At 39.3% G+C, this 27,178-nt stretch overlaps 1 protein-coding gene across 1 annotated transcript; it reads right to left on the bottom strand.

Annotated features, from left to right (window-relative positions):
- Positions 1-2,286: 2,286 nt before the first annotated feature.
- Positions 2,287-27,178, bottom strand: EHD1 (EH domain containing 1). Its single transcript, XM_075187759.1, has 5 exons — positions 26,421-27,178; positions 15,726-15,823; positions 6,674-7,086; positions 4,979-5,143; positions 2,287-4,057 (listed from the first exon to the last, which is right to left on the bottom strand). Exons 1-5 carry the CDS (start codon positions 26,822-26,824, stop codon positions 3,533-3,535), a joined length of 1,605 nt encoding a protein of 534 aa, XP_075043860.1. The 5' UTR covers positions 26,825-27,178; the 3' UTR covers positions 2,287-3,532.

Genomic DNA, 27,178 nt, shown 5'->3' on the forward strand with positions numbered 1-27,178 from the left:
TCTCTCTATTTAATGGTTTCTAGGAACTTGATATATTCCACTCACTAGCGAATGATTGAAGTCTTGGGAGACTAATTGCTTTACAGTGGAAATTACAATCTCAGTCATGCGCCATCATTAAAGAACTCCCACAAAAGTAGGTGATGCCTGGAATCACCACTGACACCATGCTGCTGACTTAGGTATTAAAATCAGTAACGTCCATCTGAGAATTGCAAAGCACCCAGCTGTGCTGAGGAATCAATGCCAGGGGCAAACAGTGCTCAATTCCCCCCACCCCAGCTCCATATGCATTACCAGAATCAGTGCTAGTGCATACTTGCCAACCTTTGGCAAGCTAATTCCGGGATATCCCAGGCAGGGGGCGTGGTTGGGGGGCAGAAGGGGTGGGGTGCAGTAATTTGCATCATTTTGGCTCCGCCCTCCACGACAAAATGCCGTCATTTTGAGGAGCATGTTGCCATATGCGGGATATTTGCCTGCTCTCCCGGGAACCCTACCCGAATTCCGGGAGAGTTGGCAAGTATGTGCTAGTGTCAATAGAAATGAATCGCCATCTTGAAAGAAGACAGCTCCTTCTAAGCCCAGTGCACTACTACTAAGTACAGCAGCAACAGCCAAACATCTGGGAGAAAAAGTCTCATATTCTAGAAAGATCTCCTGTTCTACTCTCACACCCTGTCTCAGTAACAGGGATTCATAGGTCACATGGCTTGAGTGTTACGCACAATGGCCATTACCCTTTTAGACTAATAGTTTAATCTGACAGATCTACATCCTGGAGTACCATCTCTTCCTCCAAAACAGTGCTACATCCAAACATAACTACTGCAAGTTCACTTAAGAAAAGGCAAAACATCCCCTAAGCTGCACTAAAATTAACAACACTTGGGCGTAGATATACTACAGCTTCTTAAAAAGGAGGTGCCGCCTATAGCAACCAGTCATTCTAGCTATCATTTATTTACTTCATTCTAGAAAAATGATGGCTAGAATCTTACTGACTGCTATGGGCAACACCTTAACTTTTCCTTTTCAGAAGCTTTACTGAATCTACCCCTTGGAGTGGTAACTGGCAAGCCAAAGGCTGCAGTACCGCTCCAGTCACTAATTAAAACAGCTGGGACTACAACAGCAGCTCTTCTGCTCTGCAAATTAATAAAAGTCCATTCTCCATCCAAAACTGCCCCTTTCAACTTTTTGTAAAAATTCTTTTTGTTTCTTTTATAGGAGGTTCTCTCCCTATCTTTCACACACTTCATTTTTCATACTCTCCCTTTCACTGTTTAAAATCAGTTGCCTTCAGACCTCAGCATGAAGCGTGACTTAGCCTTTTCGAGTGTTCCACATGAGCAAACCGTGATGTCATGGTAAGGAATGGAACCAATTAGGGAGAAGCCTGGGTGGAACAAAAAGGACAGCAGAAAATCTGCAGACAAATTTCACCTGAAAACTGTGCAAAATACCACAGCAAAATGTAGAATGAAGCAACATTTTTAGCTGAACACAATTTTTGTTTAACTACAACCTATGTTTAATAAGGGTTTATTTTTCTGTTGAGCATTTATTACCTTCCATGTGATAATCTTGTCATCAGAGCTTTAATTTAGTGAAAAAGTTACATTAAAATAAGGTAACTGAATTTATTATCTGCCAGTCAAAAGCTCAGTATACCAGCTTCATCTATTAGGAGCTTCTACACAGAACTGTATAGGAGTGACCATGCAAGTGACTAGGTTTGAATGCAGATAAAATATGAATACATGTATTATTTCAGGCTGCCAAGTTCATAGCTTAAACAGAATTTCCTCAATCAATCAGTATGGCGTAAAGCAGGCAATAAGGGCCCTGGAAGTCACCAGAGTACTGTGACCATATAAAAAGCATGAAGAAGCAGGCTGAGTGGTGCTTATGATACAATTAAATAGTTCCTATTGAATTACCTATTGTATTCCAGGGCTCTGTCTTAAGTTACACATGCCTTTTATTATTTGTGTGTAAAGTATATGCTAATCAATTACTAAGGCACATTCCTACCAATCAATGTATCCATAATGTCACAACAGAAGACATTACTGCCTTAATTTACTACACACCAGCAATGTGTTCCTGACATCTCTCCATGGACAAATATAATCAGTCTCTCACATCCATTCAAACCAAAGTGTTGATATAAGATACAGGAAGAGCAAATCGCAAAAAAACACAGTTTGAAAGCATGAGACTTGAAATTACAGAGAAGTTAGGACAATTTCTAAAAGTTTTTGTTTAAAAAAAAACCCAAAAAACCTCCAACAAGTTTATTTGGAAATGTATCATATTAGAGAAATAATATGGGGTGATGACAAGCTAGAGGCATGAATACACATTAATTACACAGGTTTGTGCTAGTGATTGCTGGAAATCTGTATTTAATCATCCTCCTGAAGCCCAATCAGTCAATCAAATTACCTATGTAAATTATCTATTCTTCTTTTGTGGATGAGCTAGCAATGACATCTTGCATTAGCACGTTACCCGTCATGTCAGTGAAGTTAAGCAAAGAATACATTTAAAAAAAACACTTTACCTTCAATACCCTTGTAGCAAAGCGCAATATATTAATTTCAGTCATGCTGGAACAAAAATGTGAGCATAGCATTCTGTATTTAATACTGAAACAGCAACAGAAGGAGAAGGAATATCATGTTCATTATCATGGAATTTTACAAATACAGCTAGTGGAAACAATGCAAAAGTAATCATACTGGGCGGATGACAATGTTACATTAAAGACATTTCTTGGCATTGAACGTAGACTTAGCAGCTTCAGTGTTTTGCATGGCAATACAATCAAGGTATAGAAATTAGGTGGACTAAGTACAGAAACTCAAAACAAGCAAATTGGATGTGAATTAAGAATCTGTTGGTCCATCTTTTGAACTCCGATGTCTCCTGTTATTTATTTTAGAATAAGGCCATAAGATGGTGTTCGTCAGATGCTTTTACCTGCACACAAGTCAGACGTCCTTCACTTTCACTATTCAGTAAACACCAACCCACTTATACTAAAAAGGGTCCATTGAACAATAGCAGAATGCAATACATAAAGTTGTGAGTGCCCTGTGTGAGGCACAACTTTGATTTTGATCATTTAAAACAGTTTATGCAAATTCCATGACATCAAAACAGAAGGGTACGGGATGGCTCAAAAAGCAGACGATGTTCCACCAAAGATTGCTGAACCCAGTTTTACTAATTTCATCACATTACCAGGCAAGAACCTGGGATAGGTGAAATTATGATGTCTCGGCTGCACAACAAATCTAAAATTTATTTTAATCTTACTGCAGTGACACATTACCTTTGCTCCTTTAATAAGGTAGTATTGTTCATTTTATTTTTAAAGCTGTGTTATAAGAATTGTTATACATTTAGAAAGTTACATGTTTTAAACTCTCCTCCCTCATGTTGGGAGTTCTTTCAAGGGAGGCATTTAATAAAGAAAAAAGTGGAAGACTCTGAAGGAGAAGAGGGGCCTGGCTTGTTGTTGTCACTCTACTCTCCGTTTTGATGGCGGGATCAGGTGAGGAGGCAGATCAGCTGGTAGCTCATGCCCTTCTAGCTTTACTTTTATTAAATGATTTGCCAAGGCAAATTCTTCATCATCAAGAAGCCCATCTCGGTCCACATCTGCCAACTTCCAAATCTTGCCCAAAACTGTGTTGGGGAGTTTGGACTTCATCATCTCCTTTTTGGCACTGGCACCTGTGATCTTTCCATTGACGGGTGAAAGTGTGTAGAAGATTTCATCATATGTTGGTTTATCCTTCCCTACTACCCACTCGATGTCATCAATGCCCTCTCCAGCTCCCTCACCATATCCATGGCCAAATGGACCATTCATGGTTCCCTCAAATGCACCACCTTTCACCACTTGGTTCGTCATCTGGGACTCCTCTTGCCGGACCATGACCATAAGCCGAGCAATATCATTGGCTAGCATGTCATCTACTGTGTCCAGTAACTTTGGCTTCAGGGACTGGAACTTAGAAAAGTCCTGGGTCATTAGAACTTCCTGGAAAAAAGAAACAGATTACACACAAGTGAGATGTATTGCAGAGATTTAACATGTATAGCATACAGATTTCTATCTATATTCTGCGGTTTCTGATTGACACTGCCATAGATCACTTAAAGTTGTCTTGTGCGGTGTTTACCAACAGCAAACAGAATGAACTTTGCAGGTGTACAATTGTTTAGTTCTACGAAAACGTATGGTCAAGTTAATTGATCTTGCCACTGTTTGTCCAATAAAGCTGTATTCAAATCAAGTTTCTTCATGTAACGCAACTTACAAAATCACAATATGTTGGACCTAGTCTGTTCTTCAAAACTGACCACATATCTCCATGAGTGTGAATGATCGCCAACTCATCCACCCAAGTAAGCCAAATAACCAACAAACTTGCTGGTCATGCTGAACGCTTTGCAGTGTGTATTTTGCCTCCTCACCTAGTACAAAAGGGAGATATACCCAGATGTATGCTACACAAAAGTGACTAAGGTCTTGAACAATGCAGTTGAGTTCATGCTATATTCAGTAACCCTGCTGTATACAACATGGAGAGGGCACTTGTCAAGGGAATGTAAAATTTTTGTGCCTCCTTTCCAGTACACAAATAGCAGGTTAACATTACCTACCTGCTATATTTTACTAAAAAGGATGACAGACAATGTACATCTAGATACACTGTTAAATGATAATAAAAATAATTTTCCTGGAATTATACTTTCCTTTTATAAGGATGGTTCCAAAGTTATACTCTTTAAAAATATGGGAAATTTCTATTGATATTGGATATATGCAGATTGATGCAAAATACTCTTTCACATAGCAGCGAGGACATTTTCTGGGACAATACACAGTTTGCCGGGTCATTTTTGCCCACGTGCATTTGTTTGGAATACACAACATTTTAGGGAAATCACCTCTTACCTGCATTTTCTTAATGCTGGGAAAGTCTCCAGGAGAGATCTGATATTCCTTTTCTATTTTCATATAAATCTCAGCCAGGTTGTTTATAAGCTCCTTCTTCTTATTATCCTTACCGAAGACATTTGGCATATCTTTTTTTAATGCACTAATAATATAAGCATGGACCTGAAAGAGATATTGGAGGAGGATGACAGGTTTGTATTTGTACATCAAGAAAATATAATCCATCTAACAGTGAAGAAAGAAACAGTCTTCATGAAACTTGATTTCCCTAAAACTTGTTACTATTGCACAGAAACAAAAATAAGCAAACCACATAGCCAGATATAATCAGGGTAAATATCATGCGTCTCATTTAGTATTGAATGCAAAAATACACCATGAACATACATCAAAAATTGTATCAGTACCCTTGATTTTTATTTAATTTATTTTTAACAAAGGAAAAAAAGGCACATGAATGCCCCCTTCACAATACATTACCAAATATGAATGAGTACATAGAAAGTTCACACTCTCAATAGGTGTGTGTGTGTGTGTGTGTGTGTGTGTAATATATAATAAATTATATATATATATATATATATACGGCCCAGTAGGAGGCTAATTTCATGCAGACGTGTAAAATGGTGAACACTGAAGAAATTACACAGCTATACCACGAAGGAAAACTTTTTAGTTATGTGCTGTCTGTTTAGATATTTGCCTGAATACCCTATCACTGCAATTATAAAATAACAAAAAAAAACCAAAAAAAAAGTATTTCCTTTATATATATATATATATTTTTTTTAAAATAAAACCCCAGTACTTATCACACCTCAGTTCCTCTCCATCCAAAACTATGTCACCCCCTCTCCATGACACTTCTGACCCTATCCCAAATTACTTGGGGGAGGAGGCTTGGTGTCTTAGGGTCAGCTGGTTGCATTTGAAATAAATAGGTAGATGTCTGGTGTTACACTGCTAGCCTAAAAGTAGCTTTAGAAAAATCATTGGAAATATTTTTTTTTATATATAAAAGCCATAAAATAAATGTATTAATATGCATAAGAAAATAAAGCCCTATCTGTTCTGCAAAAAGGAGATGAAAATCAGCTTGAATTGACTAAAAAAAAAAAATAAAACTAAAAAAAAAAAACTCCAAAAAACCCAATGCATCTCCAGAATGCCAAATTTAGTCTGGTTTCATGAAGGGGCGAAAGCTTTCCAGGCAGTAGTTGGTTAAAGTAATTACATGCTCCAAACAAGATCCACACACAATTAAAAAGTTTTAAGTATTTAACTTGAACTTTAAAACTGTTGGTGGAGGCACAAATACATGATTCTGCCTTTGATTTTACTAGTCTCTGAAAAATGAATAAAGACCAAAATGTTAGGAGAACCAACATTTGAGTTGGATTGCTGCGTTTTATAGCTGAAGTATTTCTTGTAACAGAAAACATTTTCCCAGTCACTGCTGCATCACTATGGGAACTTCTAACTGGAAAGGAGTTCTACTACATCTGCTTGACACCAATCTCATTAGATATCATCACTATGAACTATGGATTCCGGGCTCTGCTGGGTAAGACTTAATAATGATATAATTGCATCATAAACTTTATGCACATAATATGCTTAAGTCTCAATAATAATACACTCCCTTCCAAGTGCTACAATATAGTCACTGTTAATTTTCACATCACTTCTCACCTTGGCAAGTCTAGCTCTTTTAATGAGGTCGTTTAGCTTGCGGAGCGCTGCATTCCTGGGTAGGGATTGAATGTCCTTGAACAAGTCCTGTTCCTCTGCTTCAAACAGTTTGCGGTTCTCTGGGATGAGCAAAGGATGGGACCAGAATGAACCAATGTAAACACGCACCACCTCTGGAGTGTTAATGATTTTACCCAATGACCACATGAGGGCCCCATATACTCTCATAAGCTGTTGGGTCTCAATTTGATCCGCCTTGTTCAGCACAACACGAATCTTATCTTCATGGTTTTTGAGCGCTTTGATGACATCAGAAAATTCATCGGATATGTCTAGCTTGTGAGCATCAAAGAGCAGAATGATACGATCCACACGTTCAGCAAACCACTCCAACACTGCTGCAAAGTCATAACCTGTGGGAACAGTAAACAGGTTAACTGGCTGTGTACAAAATACAAAACTGTACATCCGTCATTCTGTAAATGTAGAAAGGTACATCACTAAAAAAGCCATGTTTTAATCAGCAATACTATTTATTTTTCAGCACAGTATATATAGAGATTTTAGAGGCTTTATTTCCCTGTTCAGTTGATCTTGCATTTCACTTTTGGTGGTGGAATAAAAGGAGAAAAAAGTAATTTGGTAAAGGTCTGAGATTTAAACAGTCTCCAGCCAATGTAGGGAAACTTGCACTACCCTTTGTACAAATATATTTACCTTTCTATTCACTTAAAACTCCTAGTTTACTTTTAGACTAGAGTAAACAAAACCTGATAAATGCTGGTGTGACTATAGAAATGGAGCCACTGACTCTTGTGCTCTAGGGCCCTTAGCTCTCCCAGACCCCCTCTGACTGCTCCCTCTGGAGCCACTGAATATAGTTTTCATAGGGTGGGGTGTTTAAACTGTAAGTAAAAGCAGTGAAGCCAAAATGTTTGTTTGTGAAAAAATTGCCTAAGAATATGTATAATAGTAAACAGATCTCTTATTGTCAGTTGATAACATTTACTACATCAGTCACTAGAGCTTTGGGATGCAAATACCCACTGAAGACATTTTCACAGGGTAGTTATTTCTAAAAAATGAAGATTGCTTCTCCAGTTCTTGCCTGTAGATAAGTAAATGACTCACAGCAAAAAGTATGTAACTTGCACTCTCCACTTTCTCTATTGCAGTGGGGCTATGAGGGGTGAGTCAGAAGGCAGCAGCCAGCCATGACTGTTCACATTTCAACCAGGACTGCTAAGGAAACCACACATTTGCTGCACTTAATAAGGCACATAAGACAAACACAGCCCTACAAATAACAGTATGTATTCCTTATGTGCACACAGTTCCTTTTTAACCATTTAACTTTATAACCATTTCATCAAGCTGATGTGGTAAAAGGTGAGCATTAAGCAGTTTTCATACCAGTCATCAGTTTGTTTTAGAACTGCCTGAACTGTGCTTGTGATACTTGTGAAAACTCCCATATAGATCTAGCAGAGTCTTTACATTTGTAGAGCATTCCTTCCCTTTACATATTTATCTGCAGTTTTACTCTATACCCTTGTGGGACATAAAATCGGTCAGAGTTCAAGAGTCAAATTTGGATATCCTTATATGGCAAGAAGCAAATCTGTTGCTATTTATACAAGGAAACTGCTGCTAGTACTAAATACACAAGACCATTTTATCTAGGAGCCAGTGTCTATTGGGACTATAATAAATGTGAAGGTTGTAGTGAAACCAATAAGACAGCAAAGGCGATATATGCATCAAAGAATTTGTCCATTTGTGTGCTAAATAAATCTGGGAGGAATATTTCTATTCTAAGTAGCTGGTCATTCCTCTTCCCAAACTAGGGTCAGCATTTCTTCTAAACTACTGTACTAGAAATGCCTGCTGAATCTATCTCTTGCTTTAAGGACAGGATGCAACCAAAATAGAGGAATGACACTGATAGATACAAAATAAATAGATTTCTAGAATAAATGAAGGATGTGATGGCAGAATCATTTAATTTAAAAGTACACCTTCATTATCTTAAGTGTAACACAAACATTTTATAGTTATTGGTTACATTATGTTATAACTAGCAATACTTAAGTACATTGTAATGTCATTCATTTTAGATGTGTCACATGAATGTGTGGAATTCCCATCTTTACCTTTCAATGACGCATTAACATGTATTGATTGGGCACTGGGACGTTTAATTGTAAACATAATGCCATCATAATATATTCAATATTTTATAGAAAATAAAAGAGCAACTGGACACTGCAAATTTAATTGTCACATATATATTACATGGCATCCAATGAACAAGCTATTGTTTAGTTACATTTACATAAAAGGTAGTGTTGGATTCTGTAAACTACACACTGCTGCAGTACCTTTAGTAGGTAAGTGGTTTAACAAAGAAAATGGTAGAATGCCTATTTAACATTAACAAAGTTGGGTACACAATACAGGTTTTTCACCCAACCTTTTCAGCAGATGGTTATGACAGATGAAGAGCACAGATTTGAAGGTAAGTAGTAGAAGTGTGTAGACATGAATAGGTATGCTGATCGGGACTCTCAGTCGTTGGTAAAATCATTAAAGGTATTGCACGCGAGAAATTTTCTGTAGTGTGTACCCAGCTTAACTTTTGAACAAAGTTTAGAAATAGGAGCAATCTTGTTTAGAAAAATACAATTTCTGGCAGCCTCTATCACATTGTTTTTCTAGACTGTGGGGAAACTAAAGTGTACCTGGCTACATTAGCATCATCACGTGACCTGAGATGTGGCTAAACCAATAGAAATTGAGCTTGATTAAACATATCACAATTAGCCCTGTATTTCCACACACATCTCGTAATCAGGGAAGGAAATTAGGCAATGCATTATTGCTGCAGCCCAAGTTGCGGAGGATCTACCACCACGTCATCTGAAGTCATGTTACCGCTTTACAAACACAGTGGCTTGTGCACAATATAGCTTGCCCACCCCACCCCCCCCAAAAAAAAACACCTACATAAAAAAAATCAAACAAAAAAAGACCACACAACAAAAAACAAAAACGCCCCACAGTGACCTAGCTCACACAGGATATGGATCCTTATACACTATATGCTCTCTTCCAAACCAGCTAAGTAATAATAAAATAAAGAATTTAGAATGGGTTTATGTAGCTGGTTCTTAGCGTGCGGGTGTGGGGGGGGGGGGGCGCAGGGTTGAGTTTGTTTCTCTCTCAAACCCTAATTTACTGCAAGCAAATTAGATTATTACAAACTATTACACATTTGGTTATCTGAATACAAACAAAAGACTCTGCAGCAAGTTATCACTAAAGACAACATGACCAGGAATAATAGAATTCACACTCCACATCTGTCATATATATGCACAGTGGTTGGCTTTGCTGCCTCACAGCGCTAGCTGTGTGGAGTTTGTATTTTCTCCATATATTTGCATGAGCTTCCTTCCACAATCCAAAAACATTTAGGTTTATGTGGTAGGGAATTTAGAATGTGAGCTCCAATGGGGCAGTGCCTGATAATGTGAATGATTCAATATGCTCTGGAAAGTGCTGTAATATGGTGGCGCTATACTACTAACTGTGATACATAATTTTATATTTGGTAGATTAAAATCCTTTGATTGCATCTGAATTTGGGCGAGATCTCTGCTCTTCATATCATTGTAGAGCTGTGGCAAATGTGCATTACAGAGTTTATACTGCAGGCCATATTAAAATAACAAACGGAGACAGCTAGGATAAAGTACACTTCTGCCTGCTTTCATAACTCTGACATTACATAAACCACCGCCCTGCAATGTATTCTTCCGTTCAGTGAAGTGGAACAAGTTTGTAATTCAAGTAGAGGTATCCCAGAGTGCACACACAACAGTTTGCCTGTCCCCTGCTGACTCCAGTTTCCTGTACAAATAACAATGCTATGGAGAATGGTAATAAAACGGTTATTAAACATCTCAACCACAGCTAGACAGCCCGTTGATGTTTTTATAAAGTTTCCTTTTAAATTAAAGAGCAGATACTCTAAAATATATTGGTGCTTAAGCTGTTTATAACCTGTTTCTAGGTATCATGGAATAGGAATCAGCTGTAGTAAAAGGATATTTATATATTGGGCTTTTGCTTAAAAATGGTTTGGGCACATTTTTCCATTAAATACAATTCTTTCTGCTGGGTTAACCAGATTTTGGCCAAATGCTAAATTAACTTTGTTCCTTCACCACATTGATGACATTTATCCACTCGCATCATCTTCTTGAAAGGATATACTTTGTGTTTTCTAACATTCTGTAAGATTTTTTTTAAAGAAATCTCTAATCTATTTCTCTGTCATGCAGATCACTGAAACAAGACATACCAACTTAGGCTGTGTATACACAGCCATGTTATGCTATCTCCCCCTATGTTCTGTTTTGACAAGTGATCAGAGGGGAGAACATGAAAAACAGATTTTTGCACATGGCCACCTTTGTAAGACAGGACACGGATCGGGGACTGGGTAAAGCAGGAAATCATCATCACCATTTATTTATATAGCGCCATCAATTCTGCAGCACTGTACAGAGAATATTTGTCATTCACATCAGTCCCTGTCCCTATGGTGCTTACAGTCTAAATTTACAAACACACAGACAGACTAGGGTTAATTTTGTCAGCAGACAATCGACCTACTTGTTTTTTTAAAGTGTGTTAAGAAACCGGAGCACCCGGTAGACCAGGGGTAGGCAACCTGCAGCTCTCCAGGTGTTTGTGAAACTACAAGTCCCAGCATGCTTTGCCAGTAGATAACCAGCAGATAGGTGGCAAGGCATGCTGGGATTTGTAGTTTCACAACACCTGGAGAGCCACAGGTTGCCTACCCCTGCGGTAGACACTCACGCAAACACGGGTAGAACATACAAATGCCACACATATAAGGCCCTGTTCGGTACTCAAACTCATGACCCATGCACTGTGATCCCAACAGTCATATTATAACAGAATAAATCATTGTTTCTCCTATTCTAACAGGCACTATTTAAGCACTACAGCCAGCAGTGTGTGTTAGACCACTGACCACCAGTCTGACCAGTCCTGGCAGGTGTGGACAATAACCTCCAACAGTTTTCATTCTTATTGCAAAGTATTTCAACTGCCCCCACCCCGGCTGCTTCTTAAAGCCACCCAGCTGGCAAAATCTTCTGGGGAGAACACGGAGCCCCTTTTGCCTATTTATTGTATAAACAGCCCTGAATACATCCTATACAGTAGATTAACGCCTATGACTGGCTAGTTAAACTGGTGAGAAGACCTCACAATCCAATCACGGACTAATCAAATAAATAGACTAGGGACAAAGCCCATCAAGCTTATTTAGGGGTATATTAGTAAGTATACTCCCAACAGTCCATTCTTTTGACTCTGACCATCAGACTCAACGAGAAGCAAAGGGGACCCAACTAGACCTCTTTGAGGGCCCAACACTGAACTATGGAGTTCTGGTTTAGTAAAATTGCAGTTGTAAACAAACATACTAAGATTTCGGAGCATATTATACTATAGATTAAGGGAATCACTGGAAGAAATAAACATCAACCCTTCAATCCTAAGAGATTATAACATTGTTTACAGAAACGTCCATGCTTTAGCTCATTGGACTAGAGACTGTGGCCTTATCTTCCTCAGCACAATGCTTCCTGCTACCAGGGGCATGAAGGAACTATTGACAGGGAAGGGAAGAGTGTAACAAATACAGGAACAACTGACTGAGCACTGGTCAGTCCGTTGGAAATAAAGTACAGTTAGTTGTCAATAGCCAGCTGCCAAATTCATTATAGTGTATGAGGGGTGAGGGAAAGAGGATGTACCAGTAATTTCTCTCCATAAAAACCTCACTTACTGGTCGTTGAATTTCTGCCTAGAAATATTCCTAAGCACAAAGGATTCCTGAACATTTAAAGAATTTTGCAGAAACTACTTTTAGCTAGTTATGATATATCCAGTATGTGTTTAGATTACAAACAAGTCTATTTTGGCAAAACTTTACTCGAAAACACAATCACTACGCCCAACCTAGACAGTACATACTGATATTTAACATTTCAGAACTGTAACCTCAAAGAAACGTGTTGCAAATACAATCCTGAGGGCTAGTTTGTGCGTGTGAGCTGCCTCAGAGGACATAGCGCATTTTTTGCAGAATACATGATCATTTTGGCAAAAAATAAAATACAAAATAGTCAGGGTTAGAGAAATGGCAAGAAGAAAGATACAGATATCACCTGGCAGTTACTTCAGTACTGACAATTTACATTTCAGCTATATAAAATATAAGAGGCAGCGATTAAAGTATATAAAGAAATTTACTCTAAACTATCATGTCAGAAATTGTACATAATTAGGTGAGAATGTACTATGTATATAATTTAACACTTCTTCCAAACACAGTAAAGAGGTTTTTCAAATGGTAGTGCCTGGTACACTACAGTTATTCCAGGCATGCGGGGTGGTGAAATCCCCCATGATTGAATAGCTGTCTTTATATCTTGGCATATGTCCTACGGTTGGTGCTATGCCTTTTCTCCCTGTTGTACTGTTAAATGTATTGCAGAGTTTAAGTATTTATGCATTTGCTGGTGCACCAGTGTTACAAGAGACGGAGATGGTGACTGGCTAGAAAAGCAAGTACAAGTATATAAAATATAGGTGGAAGCTTAAATTTATTTCAATACTGACAAAGACCAAGACAAAAGCAGTAAACTAGCTACGACATGGTGGGCTTACTCTGCTAACCTGTACCTTTTGGAGTCTTACACAGCTTGTATGGCTTTCTTTCTGTCTGTCAGTAACCTGCCATTACTGACCACTCCAACTGGTGTCACCTCCCACATGACACTGGCCAACTGCGTACTAGTTGTTGGAGGATTTACACTACCATCATCAGGCTCCTTCACTGGTACCTGGAACTGCTTACTTCTGTGTTTAGTATGTAGATGCTGCAGTGTCTCACTGCTGGTGACTGGCTGCTTCCTCCTGAGCACTTATTATGGATCAGGACTGCGCGGTACCAAGCAATGCAGTGACGCAGACGACTTCATCAGAAAACAGATTAGTGTTCTCTCTTACCTGTTGGTCACACGATACGGCAGGCAATAGGCATAAGGCAAAATCTTGAATGCAGTGATGATTTATTGTTCTTAAAGGGTCCTCATAAGGACCGTTTACACACCACATAGAGGTACTGGTGATCAACCAGAAGTACAGATTGCAGACTTATACAGTTTCTGAAACACGCTGACAGGACAGATCACAAACCTCTTGCACCACAAAGTCTGGGATATCACATTTCTTGTTTAGCATTAAGACGCAATGTATTCTCTAAAACTGGAATTACCACCATTTAAAGGTAACAGATTACATAAATCTGTAATTACTTGCGCTTTCATTATTCAGATTCAGTTTCCTATTTCTAACACAAAAGATTTTATTATCTTATTTATAAGGTGCCACAAAGGGTCCGCAGCGCCATACATGACATATACAGAAAGCAGTGATCCATAACACATGAAAGAACAGAAAACAAAGACCAGACATACTGAAGGAATAAAAATACAGGCAACATGGCAATGTAGATCAAATGATTTGCAGGACTGTGAGTGAGAGTGATGGTAGTAACCAGCGAGAAGTAGGCCTAAGCTTAAGAAAACAGGGCTAGGGAAGCAGGCCAAGAGGTACAGAGGGTTATAGGATATTAGAAGGTACAAAGGATGACACCCTGCTGTGCAGCCAAACTAAAAGGAGATGTTGATCATCCAGACCAAATGCTTACTTAAAATGGGATTTCCTTTCTTCAAAAAGGTTAGCGAAACAAGTTGCCTCTAAAATGGCATACTACCTCAGAAACCAATATATGTACAATACAAACATTAACACACTTACAATAATACACTGCAGAATCACTGTGCCACAAATAGATATACATTTGTACAATAAGTTATTTCTAAGTTATCCAACCACACTAGCATTTCGAAAAAGTTCCATGCTTGTTGAATTAACAGATGCAGATCTTCATCTCTCATAACTGTGGTCTTGTTGAAAAGATTGTGACTCTGTACACACTACAGATCTATGCCTACACTGCTGGTCGTGAGTGCACACACTCTTCCACATTCGGCCAACATTGTTCAGATGCAGTGTGTTTAGGGACGATAAAACATGAGCATACACACTTTTGCAATATCTGACCAAACAGTCATGAATTGTGTGATCTGCAGGATAGGTGTGTACCCAGCTTTACTCAAAGAAGATTTTATTATGTACTAAGCATAGCGTGACCAAGAGAGAAAGAGAAACTAGGCACATAAAAGCCTCTCTCAAGATACTGCTTCCATAAAATGTTAAGACTTTTGGCATTTGAACTCCAGCATGTATAACATTCCTCGACTGAAAAACACATAAAACAGATTCCACCTAATGATACTTTGCTCTATAAGCAGACACTAGCTAGATATGACAGTATGAGTATTCACATATTTCAATCATGTGCATAACACAATGCAATCTTATATTGAGTGTTGATAGAAAGAACAGATCTGTAAAAGACCCACTTCTCTGTTTCACTGAAAGTGCAGCAACCCATAGGTGGCTGAATTTGGTCTGGTGAATTCATTGCATCTTGTGTGGGCTCCAAAATTACCTCAATACACAATCAAGTCCAAATCCTATGGAATTAGATTTGGCAAGGTATTGCAGAAAAACAGCATAAACAAAGAATTTTCTTAAATATTCATGTTAAAAGGGGGGTATTTTCTGATCAAAAATCAGTGTCTAGAGGTATGAAAAATATTGTCAAATATGGCAACATATAGAGAGCAATTTCAGAATGATTGGCTAAACATTTACAATTATAAACCAAACTGTGCTGCCTCTTGGTGATAGGGAAGAGCATACAATTCACACTCATCTGCAATATGGAAAATATGTGCGTGTCAGATTTAATATGATGTTAAAGTTCAGGCAAATAAAAATAATCAAATAAAATATGACACTAAAACGAAGCACTTACCTCTACTAATTCGTTGCTTTTCCCCAGACAAAATGCCAGGTGTATCTATAATACTAATGCTCTCCAGGACAGGGTTAGGTAGTTGTGCACACATAAACCTAGCAAGAACAAAACAAGAATCTGTTAGTTCCAAATAGTAAACAGGCCACAAAGAACTATAAACAAGACATGTGATTTAATGGTTTAAACTATATTTAAAAAATAATAACCAAACTGTCTTTTTATAACTCAATTTTTTTTGACATCTTGTTAAAGTAAATAAATGTACAGTCCCCAGTATAATAAGAGAGTTAGGTTTTCCACTTTGGGAACATTTCTCTGCCCAATAGCAGGTTTGGTGGATATCACTTAACTGGACCCCTATAGTTACTTTATAATCAGCACCAGTCCCTGCCACGGAAAGCAAGGGCTTCCAGCCATGGTGAACTACATCTGTCCATGGCTCTCCATGATCAAAAACAGCATGGCATGACAATGATTACAAGTTAACAGTGGGTACCTGCTCCCTTCCCAAATGCATGCCTGTGTATTTACATATGACATCACTTGTCAAACATATGCCATGCAAATGAATGAGGCTGCAGGGTTTTATACAGGTAACAGAACCCTGAAAAGGACTATTATCCTTATATTTCCCAGTAGATGGTGCATTCCTAAAATACAAGCATAGTTGTTTGTTTAATGAAGATTTTTTTTATATCCATTTATAACAGCAGCTATTATATCTAACAAACCAAAAAGAAAGAATCCCAGTGCTGTTGGTTGGTAAGTAGAAACAAAATATATACTAAAATTTTCACTGTAATCCTTTCACTTTTTTGCTCTTCTTCCTCAGATATAAATTACTATATGAAATAAAAAGTATAAACAACAGTGTAATTCCAATATAAACATGATGTTATTTAAACTTTTTTTTACTTCATAAAGAAACGAGAGAAAAAGCAAAAAGGCTACAGTGAAAATTGAACTATATTTTTTTCCTAGGATTCTTTCTTATTTGTTTACTGTTTATATTTTGAAATACGTGTGATTTCCTGAGGGAATTTATGCTGCAGTTGGTTCGGGAACTGTGTGACGATATACACACTTTTTGTAATTTATCTAGCTATTACACCTAGACACCCTAGTATCAAGGGTGTCGAAAATCAAGAATAATATTTTTTTAATGAGAAAAAGGAAAGTTGTCATCACCCTGTCACACAGCCGTGTCTTGCGAAATATTTCTACCTACAACAGGATGCTGCAAGAGGAAGTGGGTGGGGCAGATCCAGGTGCAGGGCTGATGCTGGGTCCATGTGTGATCAGTGTAATATCTGACGTGGGGTACAGTTAAAGGAAGGATGTGTAAGTCTTGTTCAAAGACAGTGTATGAACAAATGTGTGTGTTTGATATATACACACACACAAACTTATAAAAATATATACACATACATACACTTTTATCATGCCGGCCTCAGCTCATTAAAGAGTACAAAGTAGCATGTATGAAATGAAGCTCTACCATTAGTTTTCAGTCAAGACTTCCATTGAATTCCCTATTTATAGCACAACAAATAGGCAGCTGTTCATTCCAACTTGACAAGCAAACAGCTGTGCCCAGACATTAGTTTTCACCTGTTACTGGCATAGAATAACATTTTCGGATTGGCTTCTGGGAAAATATATTTAACTAAAGTCATTACACAAAAAAGGTAGACAAACATAAAAAATAAATAAATATTTTAACAACCAAAAATGATGTGAAAACAATGAATTGTAATCACTGAGGATTCTCTTTCATTTTACAGGAATACGATAGATTCTTCTTATAGTAAAATTGTGGTGTTACAGTGTTCTAGAGGTGACGTGCGGTAACACAGTATTGGCCCTGATCCCCACTAGTGATTCACACATACTTCTTCAGGGTGGGTCAATAGAAATCCATCTAGGGTGAAGGGAAGTGCAGTCTTATATGCAACAATCTAGGGTGAGCTAGATAAAAGATCACTTTTCAGAAGAAAACCGTACCCCCATGACAATCAATTACAAGTGTAACAAGAACTACTCAAAAAACAAAATCACCCCACTATGAATACTCTAGGAATTCATTCTGCTCGTTAATGAGCACAATGTTATAATTCCCCATATTTTGGCATTTATATATTAATTAGTATTAGTAAATAGAAACCATGGTTTTAGGGTGTACAAATGATATGCAGTCCACACCTAGCGTAGGTGGGCACAATGGTTCTCACAGAATACAATATAATTATGAAGTTATAGTAATCTAAAACATGCATAAGCCTTTTAAATAATCTGCATCGCTGACAACCATTGAGCTCAGATTCCTAAAATTGGTAGAAAAAAAATACCCACTTATACTAACTTGTATGCAGATATACCATGCCTCTCTTATGGGAACATGTCTTATATGTATAACAATTTAAATATTTATATTCAACACCAAGGATTGTCACTACATTCGTGTAACAAATAAGTAGGGATGTGCACCGGCCACTTTTGGTGTTTTGGATTCGGATTTGCTTGAGGTTTTGGGTTTGGATTTGTTTCGCAAAACACCTGACGAAAGGTTTTGGTTTGGATTTAAGGTTTTGGATTCGGATTTATTTTGAAAAAAACATAAAAAGTGTTAAAATCAAGTTTTTTGGTTTATTTTCACTCCTACGCTATTATTAACCTCAATAACAATCATTTCCACTAATTCCCAGTCTATTCTGCAGAATCAGTGAACTTTGTAATATTGCAGTACCAATGGACTTCAGGATTGTTTTTGGAGTGCTGTGCTCTGCTCTGGGCATTGTTATTTCCCCAGCACAGCACGAGATATAGCAGGACAGAGGACCACCTAACACAACCTCCCTCTACCCTGATCAATGCCCGAGTGAAGATGGCGCCGGCTAGCGGGGAATTTTTAGGATCAGAGTATCGCGAGATCCGACAGCGGGATTATGACTCAGAGCCTCGGTTTCAGTTTTGCAATTGGCGGGAATACCCGGATCTGGCTCGGATCGGCAACGTTCGGGTGGGCTCGGATTTCAGATATCCGAGCCCGCTCATCTCTACAAATAAGTCAATGCATGGCCCAACAAGAGTCGAGTTTCCTAAAAATTGGGACCACAGCTACGAATATCTGCATTTTAATAGTGTTTAAAGCATATAGGTCAGTGTAGGACCTGCATATTATGAGGTACCCTTGACGTTGAGATGCAGGCTTAAATCTTTTGATCAAAATATGAACCAATACCTCATGTTTTGATTTTGCTAGACACACTCAGATATGCAGTTTAAAGGATAAGCGCTGACAATTTTCTTTTTGTTTAATATCTGAAAAGATAGATTGTAAGCTTAAGAGCAGGGTTCTCTCACCTCTCTGTCTGTATGTATTACCCAGTATTGTTTTATTAATGTTTGTTCCCAATTGTAAAGTGCTACGGAATTTGCTGGCGCTATATAAATAAATGTTGATGATGATGAAAGTAGCGCCCTTTGTGAAAAAGGACATATGTACTTCATCTTCTACGGTGTCATGCCGTGCTCAGAGACGGCTCAATGCATGGGTAGAAAAGTGAGATTTAGAGAAAAAGAAAGAGCAAGGATTGTGGTGAAGATAGAAGGGGAAAGGGAGTAGTTATGATGTACAATTGAGGATGTGTAATGTTTGCAAGAGGGGATGAGCAGTGTGTAAATAAGTAGGGGGTCTATGTATGGTATGCTATTAGCGCATTATAAAAATGTTTTCAAATGTAAGGGCTTCTAAATTTGAAAATATTTGTTGAACCCCGACTCAGCGTAAACAAAAATAAATAAAAAGTACCACTACATAATCTAAATCTAACATTATGTAGTTAATATTACTACAAAAAATAGCTTATTCAAAAATAAAAGGGGAAGGAGTAGAATAGTTCTATATTAGAAATAAAATTGAGGGCATTCCCAGAAAAGCATAGACAAAAAAAAAACACCATGACTCAGAACAAATCCCTATAAGACAAAGTAGCGTTGGAAATCCCCAATCCCTAATGCAGCAACTCCAAACCAGTGTGCCTGGACACATTTGTGTGTCACAATGCCAGACTGAAATGGTCAAAAGAATTCAAGGGTAACAAAATAAAAACACTTAAAATAATTTGAATATATGCAACACTTTAGATATTAAATATATTTAATTGGAGATTATACATTAGCTGTATTCACGTTTGGTTTCCAAACACACACATGTATTCAGTAATCTACATTTCAGTATTTTTACAAAAAATAATGTTGTGGCATATATACTGGCAGATTTTTTAGCATTGCAAAGGTTGTGAACCACTGTTTATTTGTGCAGGTTTAAAATAAATGACTTATTTTGATATTATGAAGTGGTTTTAAATAATCATCATATAACAGTTACAATTGTGGGCAAAAAAATATTGACACCCTTACACTTTTTCAACGCACAATTTTCTCTAACCATAAAATGAAACCATTCCTAGGTGCTTTTTGAAGTTCTTTGGGGTCATTGTCCTACTGAAAGACTTGTGCCCTTCAATGGAGAGCCAGCTTTCTGACAGTGGGTTCAACAAGGCGCTAAAAAAACCTCCTGCTAATATCCAGATTTCATGATGCCATGCACAGGCTCAAGGCACAAAGTGCCAGATACAGCACAGCAACCCCAAAACATTACTGACTCTCCTCCATATTGGACTGTAGAGAAGTGTATTTTCTTTGAAAGCTTTATTTTGGTTTCTGTAAACATAAAGATGAAGTAGTTTACCAAAAAGCTATTTGGTCTCATATGTCCACAGGACATTCGCCCACAAGGAATTTGGCTTGTTCAGGTTTGTTTTTGTCACACTGCAGTCAGGATTTCTGGTCTCTCTCTCTAAGCAATGGGGCCTTCCTGGGCCTCATCATTTAACCCATTCAGTTGGCAGTGGATTGTGCAAAATAAAACGGTCATATCTCGTCTCTGAAGGTCACCTTGAATCTATTTGGCAGTTAGTAGAGGTGCCATGGGCCTTACACTTTTATAGTCCTAGTACAAGCAAAGGGTCTAACTGGGAAACTAAGACAGGTCCAAAGTAGAAGTCTGAGAAAAGAGAAGACATCCTCAAGGATTCTCAGAGCATGATCAGTCCTGTTCCACTGTCATCCACTAAGCACGGATTCATGATCTTAGTTTGAAATTAAGAGGGACACAGATGATGCCCCTGACTTTCAATAGCTGAGCCCCCCTCATCGGGAGTGGTACTAACATGGGTGGAGTTGTTCCTTTGTATAATGAGCTTCACAGGGAATCCCCAGTGGTAAAGATTACCATTGTCTTGTAGGGCTTCCGTGACAGCATGGAATGATCTCTTAAGGATAGTAGCCGAAGAGAAGTCAGGGAACAGCTGGAGTTCAGAGATGACCTCAGTATTTTCAGCTGCTCTAGCCTCTCAAAAACTTCTCTTTCCCATGGAGAAAAATGTATTCTGAGGAGTGTTTCTCTAGGGTAGGATCCTGTTTATGCTCTAGGCCTAGGTACTCTGAATATGATCAATAATAAGATCATGATCTTCAGCCAAAGTATGCAGCTTATGAAAAAGTGCCATGGTGTAGGGAAGGTCAACATTGGCAAGCAATGCTGGAATACACATAATTGTGATATTACAGAGTTGCGTCCGAGCTTCCATATCCGCCATTTGTCTTTAGTAGGATGCAATTCTTGCTTCAGAGTATCATGAAGCTCTATGAGGTTATTGTGGGAGGCAACAAACTCATTTGGTGTGGTCTCCAATTTCCTCAATCTCACCCTTGAGCTCCTGTATAGACTCTTTTGTTAACAGTGAGTCGAGTTGAGATTAGCGAGCATAAGTTACATAGCGCCAAGAGGAACTGTAGAGGCAGGAGGGCGGTCCAACAATCCCACGGAGGAAGTAGCAGGATCGGACATAAGTCGAGGTTTTGACTGAGATTGAACATTCTATTCTGCACCTTCCACAAGGTGTTTAAAATAGTTCACACTGCAGGAATAGGCTTAGTACCCTTAGGTTTTTCAGGGCCATATTTTATGCAAAAGGAATAAAACCAGTCAATGAGAGGCAATCACGCAGATGTATGAAAGGACCACGTGTGTCATTTAGGTTAGAATAGGTGGTAATGTTAAGACAAGGGTCAGCCGCTTAAACAAGATTTAGTAGTCAAACGCAGTCATGCGTAGGCAACTCTCCAGTCACGGAGGCAGTGATAGCAAAGCAAGGTGATGCTTCAAATGGAGAGCAGATAGAAAGCATGGTCTCAAATTTACAGCATGAGCAACAATGTAGATCGTGCAGGTAGATGGGAGAAGTGCACAGTTGTGATCGTCCTCTAGTGGAGGGAGGACCAACAGGGCATAGGAGGGGGAAAAAAAAGTGATAGGCAGAGGTACCTGCAGGAGAGAGACTGCGGTGTTCTGAGCAATGATGCAGGAGGGCCTTGCGCTGGGTGGCTCCACCGATGGATGCAGAACATGCTTCTCTGCTCCTGGGGTAAAGGAGCCATCCTAGGTCAGTCCAGCCGATGCAGTGTGGTGTCCCAAGTTAGCCCAGATGGAATCTGGAAGTGCTGCTAGTGGAGGACACTGACGAAGCGGGACCCAGTAATGGCGCTCACAAAAGATATAGACCCAAATACAGAGTGCAGTTGCAGAGAAGATTCCAGAACTGCAAGCCCCTTCTGTTCCCAGATGTAGGGAGACACTATTAGTGAAGCAAGGTATCAGGTTTCTGGAAGAGGAGGTAACCCTATAATGGAAAATTGGGCGTCCGCACAAGGAGCTCGCAGAGAACACGTCCACTCCCTGTGCCTGCTTGGCCCCACCCCCGGGCCTTAAACTTTTAACAACATTACATACAGTGGAAATGGAATCATCAAGGTCTCTGGAGATTTCTAGCCTTGAGATTGTCCATGCTTGGCTACAATCTTCTGTCTGATCTCCTCAGAAAATTATTTTTCTTTTCTCCATGCTCATTGCAGTACATACAGTGACACAAAACAGGAAAATTAGTCCTTTTTACTATTCAAGCATGTTTAATGATTTTTATACTGCAGGCACCGGCTACTCTACAGGTTACTACTTGAAATCTAATTATTTTTATCTCTAACTACCTCTAAAAGGTGCCAATAACTGTCTGGCCCATTCAAGGATTGTGTGTGAAAAAAGCTAACTTAGTAAATTTGTCTACTTTTTATGTTTCAATCCACTGCAAACCAAAGAAATACATGTGGACACCAAAATATTTGTTAATTTCAACAATTTTCGGGTACAAATTGTACTATTAGAAAAATAACTGCAAGGGTACCAATATTTTTAGCCATAACTATATAGTATCAGCAAAAGCCTTAGTATGCAGACACGAGTATACCATTATGTTGACATGGTGGGACTGCTAGTGTCCCAAGTCTGAACATGATGCAGAGAAAGCAAGATCAGCAATCTGCCACATTTTTTGTTTTAGTGCACTTTAGCAAAAAAATAAAATAAAATAGCAAACATCTGATTAGCTGCTATGGGCTAAATCTGTGCACCTGTTTTTGTATGACAGGTGAAGGGTGCTTCCCCAACAAAACCTCTTTTTAGGGAAGTGTTGCAGTGACTGACATCTGTGCGGTTTTTTTCTTGCTGGAAATAAATGTGTCCACAAAACAGGCACTCCAAACCCAATCAATATTTTCTCTAGATTAGATCACAATGCTTATATTCAAGATACAGATTTACCACCTATTTAACAAATAGTTCCCAAAAGCATTGATTATATAAACCAATGATTGGTGCTCTCAAAGTTTAAACTATTTCATGCAGTCTCGGGGGAAAAAAATACTCTAAATCTAACTAAAAAAGCATCTTAACTATAACCTATAAATATGACTAGAATATATACGTGAATAGCTGTATGAAAAAAGTATTGCAGAACTCCATAAACAAGGCCAGGTCACAAAATAACAGCAACATGGCCACATCTCATGAGAACAAACAGATCTAGTATAAATTTTGGAACTCATGCATGGAAAGAAAATATATTTAGCTATTAGACTTTATACGTTTGGGTCTAATTTTCCATGGTTGATCTAACTTGGCAATAATTACCTAACAAAATATTGAGTGGAAAAGGTTCTATTCCTTACCTGCAAAATTCTGTGTTTCTTTTACAAGTATTGGGCCCTATCTCTACACAATAGTTAGGGAAGGATGATCACATGGGACCTTTAAACATCTAGCTGGCACTTCCATAAGGATGGCTGGTTACTAGACTAGCTTCTCCATCTCCTTTTTACATAAAGTCAATATCATACAGGGAATTTTTTTTATACTGGCTGCCACACCTTTTACTTAAACAGATTTCTGTCAAAACTCTGTGGATGCCTGTCCTTCAGATACCAATTGAATTGAAATGCAATCTAACAAGGCTATACATTATCCCCACGGTACTAAAGACCATATCAAAATAGAAATATGAATGTTAATGGGAAATAGTCATCTGTGGATCAACATAAAAAACCTGCAAACCCCACTTCCATTCTGTTATCAAAAGAGTCTCCTACTCTTGCAACTTCAGACTTTTTAATATTTCCAGCATACTACTATGCAGATTGTCACCCAGCATTTGGGAAACTACATTTCAAAGGCTCTCTATTAAGGCCGATACAAAGGCGTTTATTGCCGTCAAATTTTATTCAAATATGTATGTGAGCACTCTGAAGATTAGGGTCCAGTAATGGTCCTTAACCTTCAGTGCATGCACTTACATCGTGGATGACCGAAACTTGCCCTTGTGTGTTAAACTGGGTACACACTACACAGTTTTCATCCAATAATCCGCTAAATCAGCCGACATACGACCTCTCGTTCAAAAGTCGGGTCAGTGTGTGCAGTGACACGATGGTCGAAAGTCTTTCCAAATGGACAATTGTCGCCTCATTTGGTTGGTCGTACCGTTTAATATTTTTGTTCCAATCTCGTTTCAGCTGTGTAGTATGTATAAACTTCCGACCGATCCACAACAGTGAGTATGAAATTACAGTCATTGCTCACGACAACATGGCTGCAAAAAGTCGCTAATGGGACGTCCGCTCTTCCCTTTATCGTCCTAAACAAGGCTAGTGTGTATGCAGTCCATGGACCGAGCGATCGGAACATCGATCGCATGTAAAATCGCTCCGTATAAAAAGTTGGTTGAAATCTCTGTAGTGTGTACCCAGCTTAAGTGAATGAACATTCACACCTCTTCTAAGCAAGCTTTCTGAAAAAGTCTTCAGAAAGCTATGCAATGGCTTATAAACATTAAAGTATTTAAACTTATAGGAGAAAAGCTGTACACAAGTATAAGGAGAAGTGAGGATTTTGACAGCACCATTTTGCCAAAACAATCAAATGACCATATATGATACAGCTTTAAAAAGAAATAAACTTCAACCACAATGTATAAGCATGCAGGGTGGTGAAACTTAAAGTGACAAAATACCCCCCCAATACATAATGTCAGTAAAGTTCCTGGTTTCCTGCGTTAAGGATATCCTGAGGACTGGTTTGAGAGTTGCAATAACATCCGTCAGCTGGCTAAGCAATAATGTAAAGAAAAGGTAATTCATAAATAAACTTGGGTACATTTGTAACAATATTCAACATGAAAGGGTTTCTGTTAAGAGGTCTGATTTATAGACTATTTAAAACATTTAATTGTGTTTATATTTGCTGGCCTAAGAATATTTTTATAAATGCACAAAAGCTCACAAAAGCGATAGTTACCAACTTACCTTCTATACTCCAAATTGGATACTAGGTAACGTTTAAGTAAATTATCTACACCACTGAGGAATATTTGCTTTGGTAAGGGTGTGTTTTTTTGTTTTGTTTTTTAATTACCATTGTTACCAATATATCCAGTAGTGCTGTATACAGTCATAAGCAGTGAGAGGTGTCTACTCTAGAGTGAATGTAAAGAAGAATGGCTCACAAGCTATTGTGGAACAACAAGCAGGGCCGAAAGTGTATTGCCTGGCCCATTGCAAAATTTACTTAGGACCCGGCGATGGTGTTCCACCTACCAAGGCCCCCTTTATGCATGTGTCTGAATGCTGTATTACCAGAAGTGACCCCCTCACCTCCAGGGACCTTAGCTGATGCAAAACATACACCCAAGATAGTTACGTCCATGACTACAAGTTCCACAAGGATGTGCGCGTATATGGGGACTTGTAGTTCTCCAAGTAGAGAACCACAGGTTTCTGACAGTAGTTTTACTTCCACAACAGCTGGAGAGCTACAGGTTGTCCAAAACTGGTCAAGAGAGTTATCCAATGTTTCTTATTTTCAGTGAGTGTACTGCCAATGTGTGTTTTCGCTATTGTAAGGTGGGCAAGCTTTGGTCATTGGCTTACAATTAGTATGCTAAAGATTACCATCCACTCATATCCATTGTGTACATATATACAGATTGCCTGTTCAATGTATTCCCAAAGCCAGAACTCTCCCGAATATCTTAACACATAGAGCAAACAAACCTAGCCGAGTTGTGGCTTACCAATTGTTGTGAAACTACAAGTTCCAGCAAACCATACCTACCACCGGCAAGCAGCGCTTGCTGGGACTTGTAGTTCTACGCCAAGCACAGGTAGCCCAAGCCTGTGGCAATGACAAGAGAAGTTTGCAGAGGACTCTGGTTACTCCAGGACCGTCTGACGCACACTGACCTGTTCAGGAAAGCGTTCCCGAAGGCGCTGAGCTTTCTGAAGGGTTTCTTGGGGTCCACCACCAGCGCGTTGCCGGGCAGGACCCCCTCCACCGGGCCGTGCATGACAGCGATGAACGAGTCCGTGGTGGGCTCGGGCCCTATTCTCATGCCGGGGAAGTCCTGCTCCATGAGGTGTCGGATGAACGTGGTCTTGCCGGTACTGTACTGGCCCACCAGCAGCACCATGGGCTTGTTGTGGAAGTCGGCATCCTCCAGGGCCGGGGAATGGAAGTCGTGGAACCGGTAGGTCTCCTCCAGGGGCAGAAGTTTCTGGCTGTACAGCTGCCGGAGACCGTCAGCCACCGTCTGGAAGAGCTCGGGCTCCTTCTTCCTGCGGGCATCTTTACTGACCCAGCTGAACATGGCGGTGACCGGGTGACGGGACTCTCTGTAACGGACCCGGCGCGAGCTCCCGCGACTAAGGGGGGCGGGTGCCTGTCTCGCGCTGGGCGTGGCGCGGGGGGGGGAGAAGGGGGCGCGCTCGCGCGTTCACGCGGTGAGGTAGAGTGTCGGACCTGTCGGTGTCCCGGGAGATGGGTAGGGTCCCCGGCTCTCACTATCCTGATAGCAACCTAGGCAGAAGGTGGATGGCGGCTTCTCTCGGAGCGGTCCCTCATTCATTCATCACACTGGAGGGTCCTGGCATCTCCTCCCATTACTCACTGTGTAGTATGAGTACGCTGTGACTGGAATCCCGGACCAGCCTTGTGTACGTCA

Source organism: Mixophyes fleayi, chromosome 10, assembly GCF_038048845.1.
Source record: "Mixophyes fleayi isolate aMixFle1 chromosome 10, aMixFle1.hap1, whole genome shotgun sequence".
Lineage (NCBI taxonomy): Eukaryota > Metazoa > Chordata > Amphibia > Anura > Limnodynastidae > Mixophyes > Mixophyes fleayi.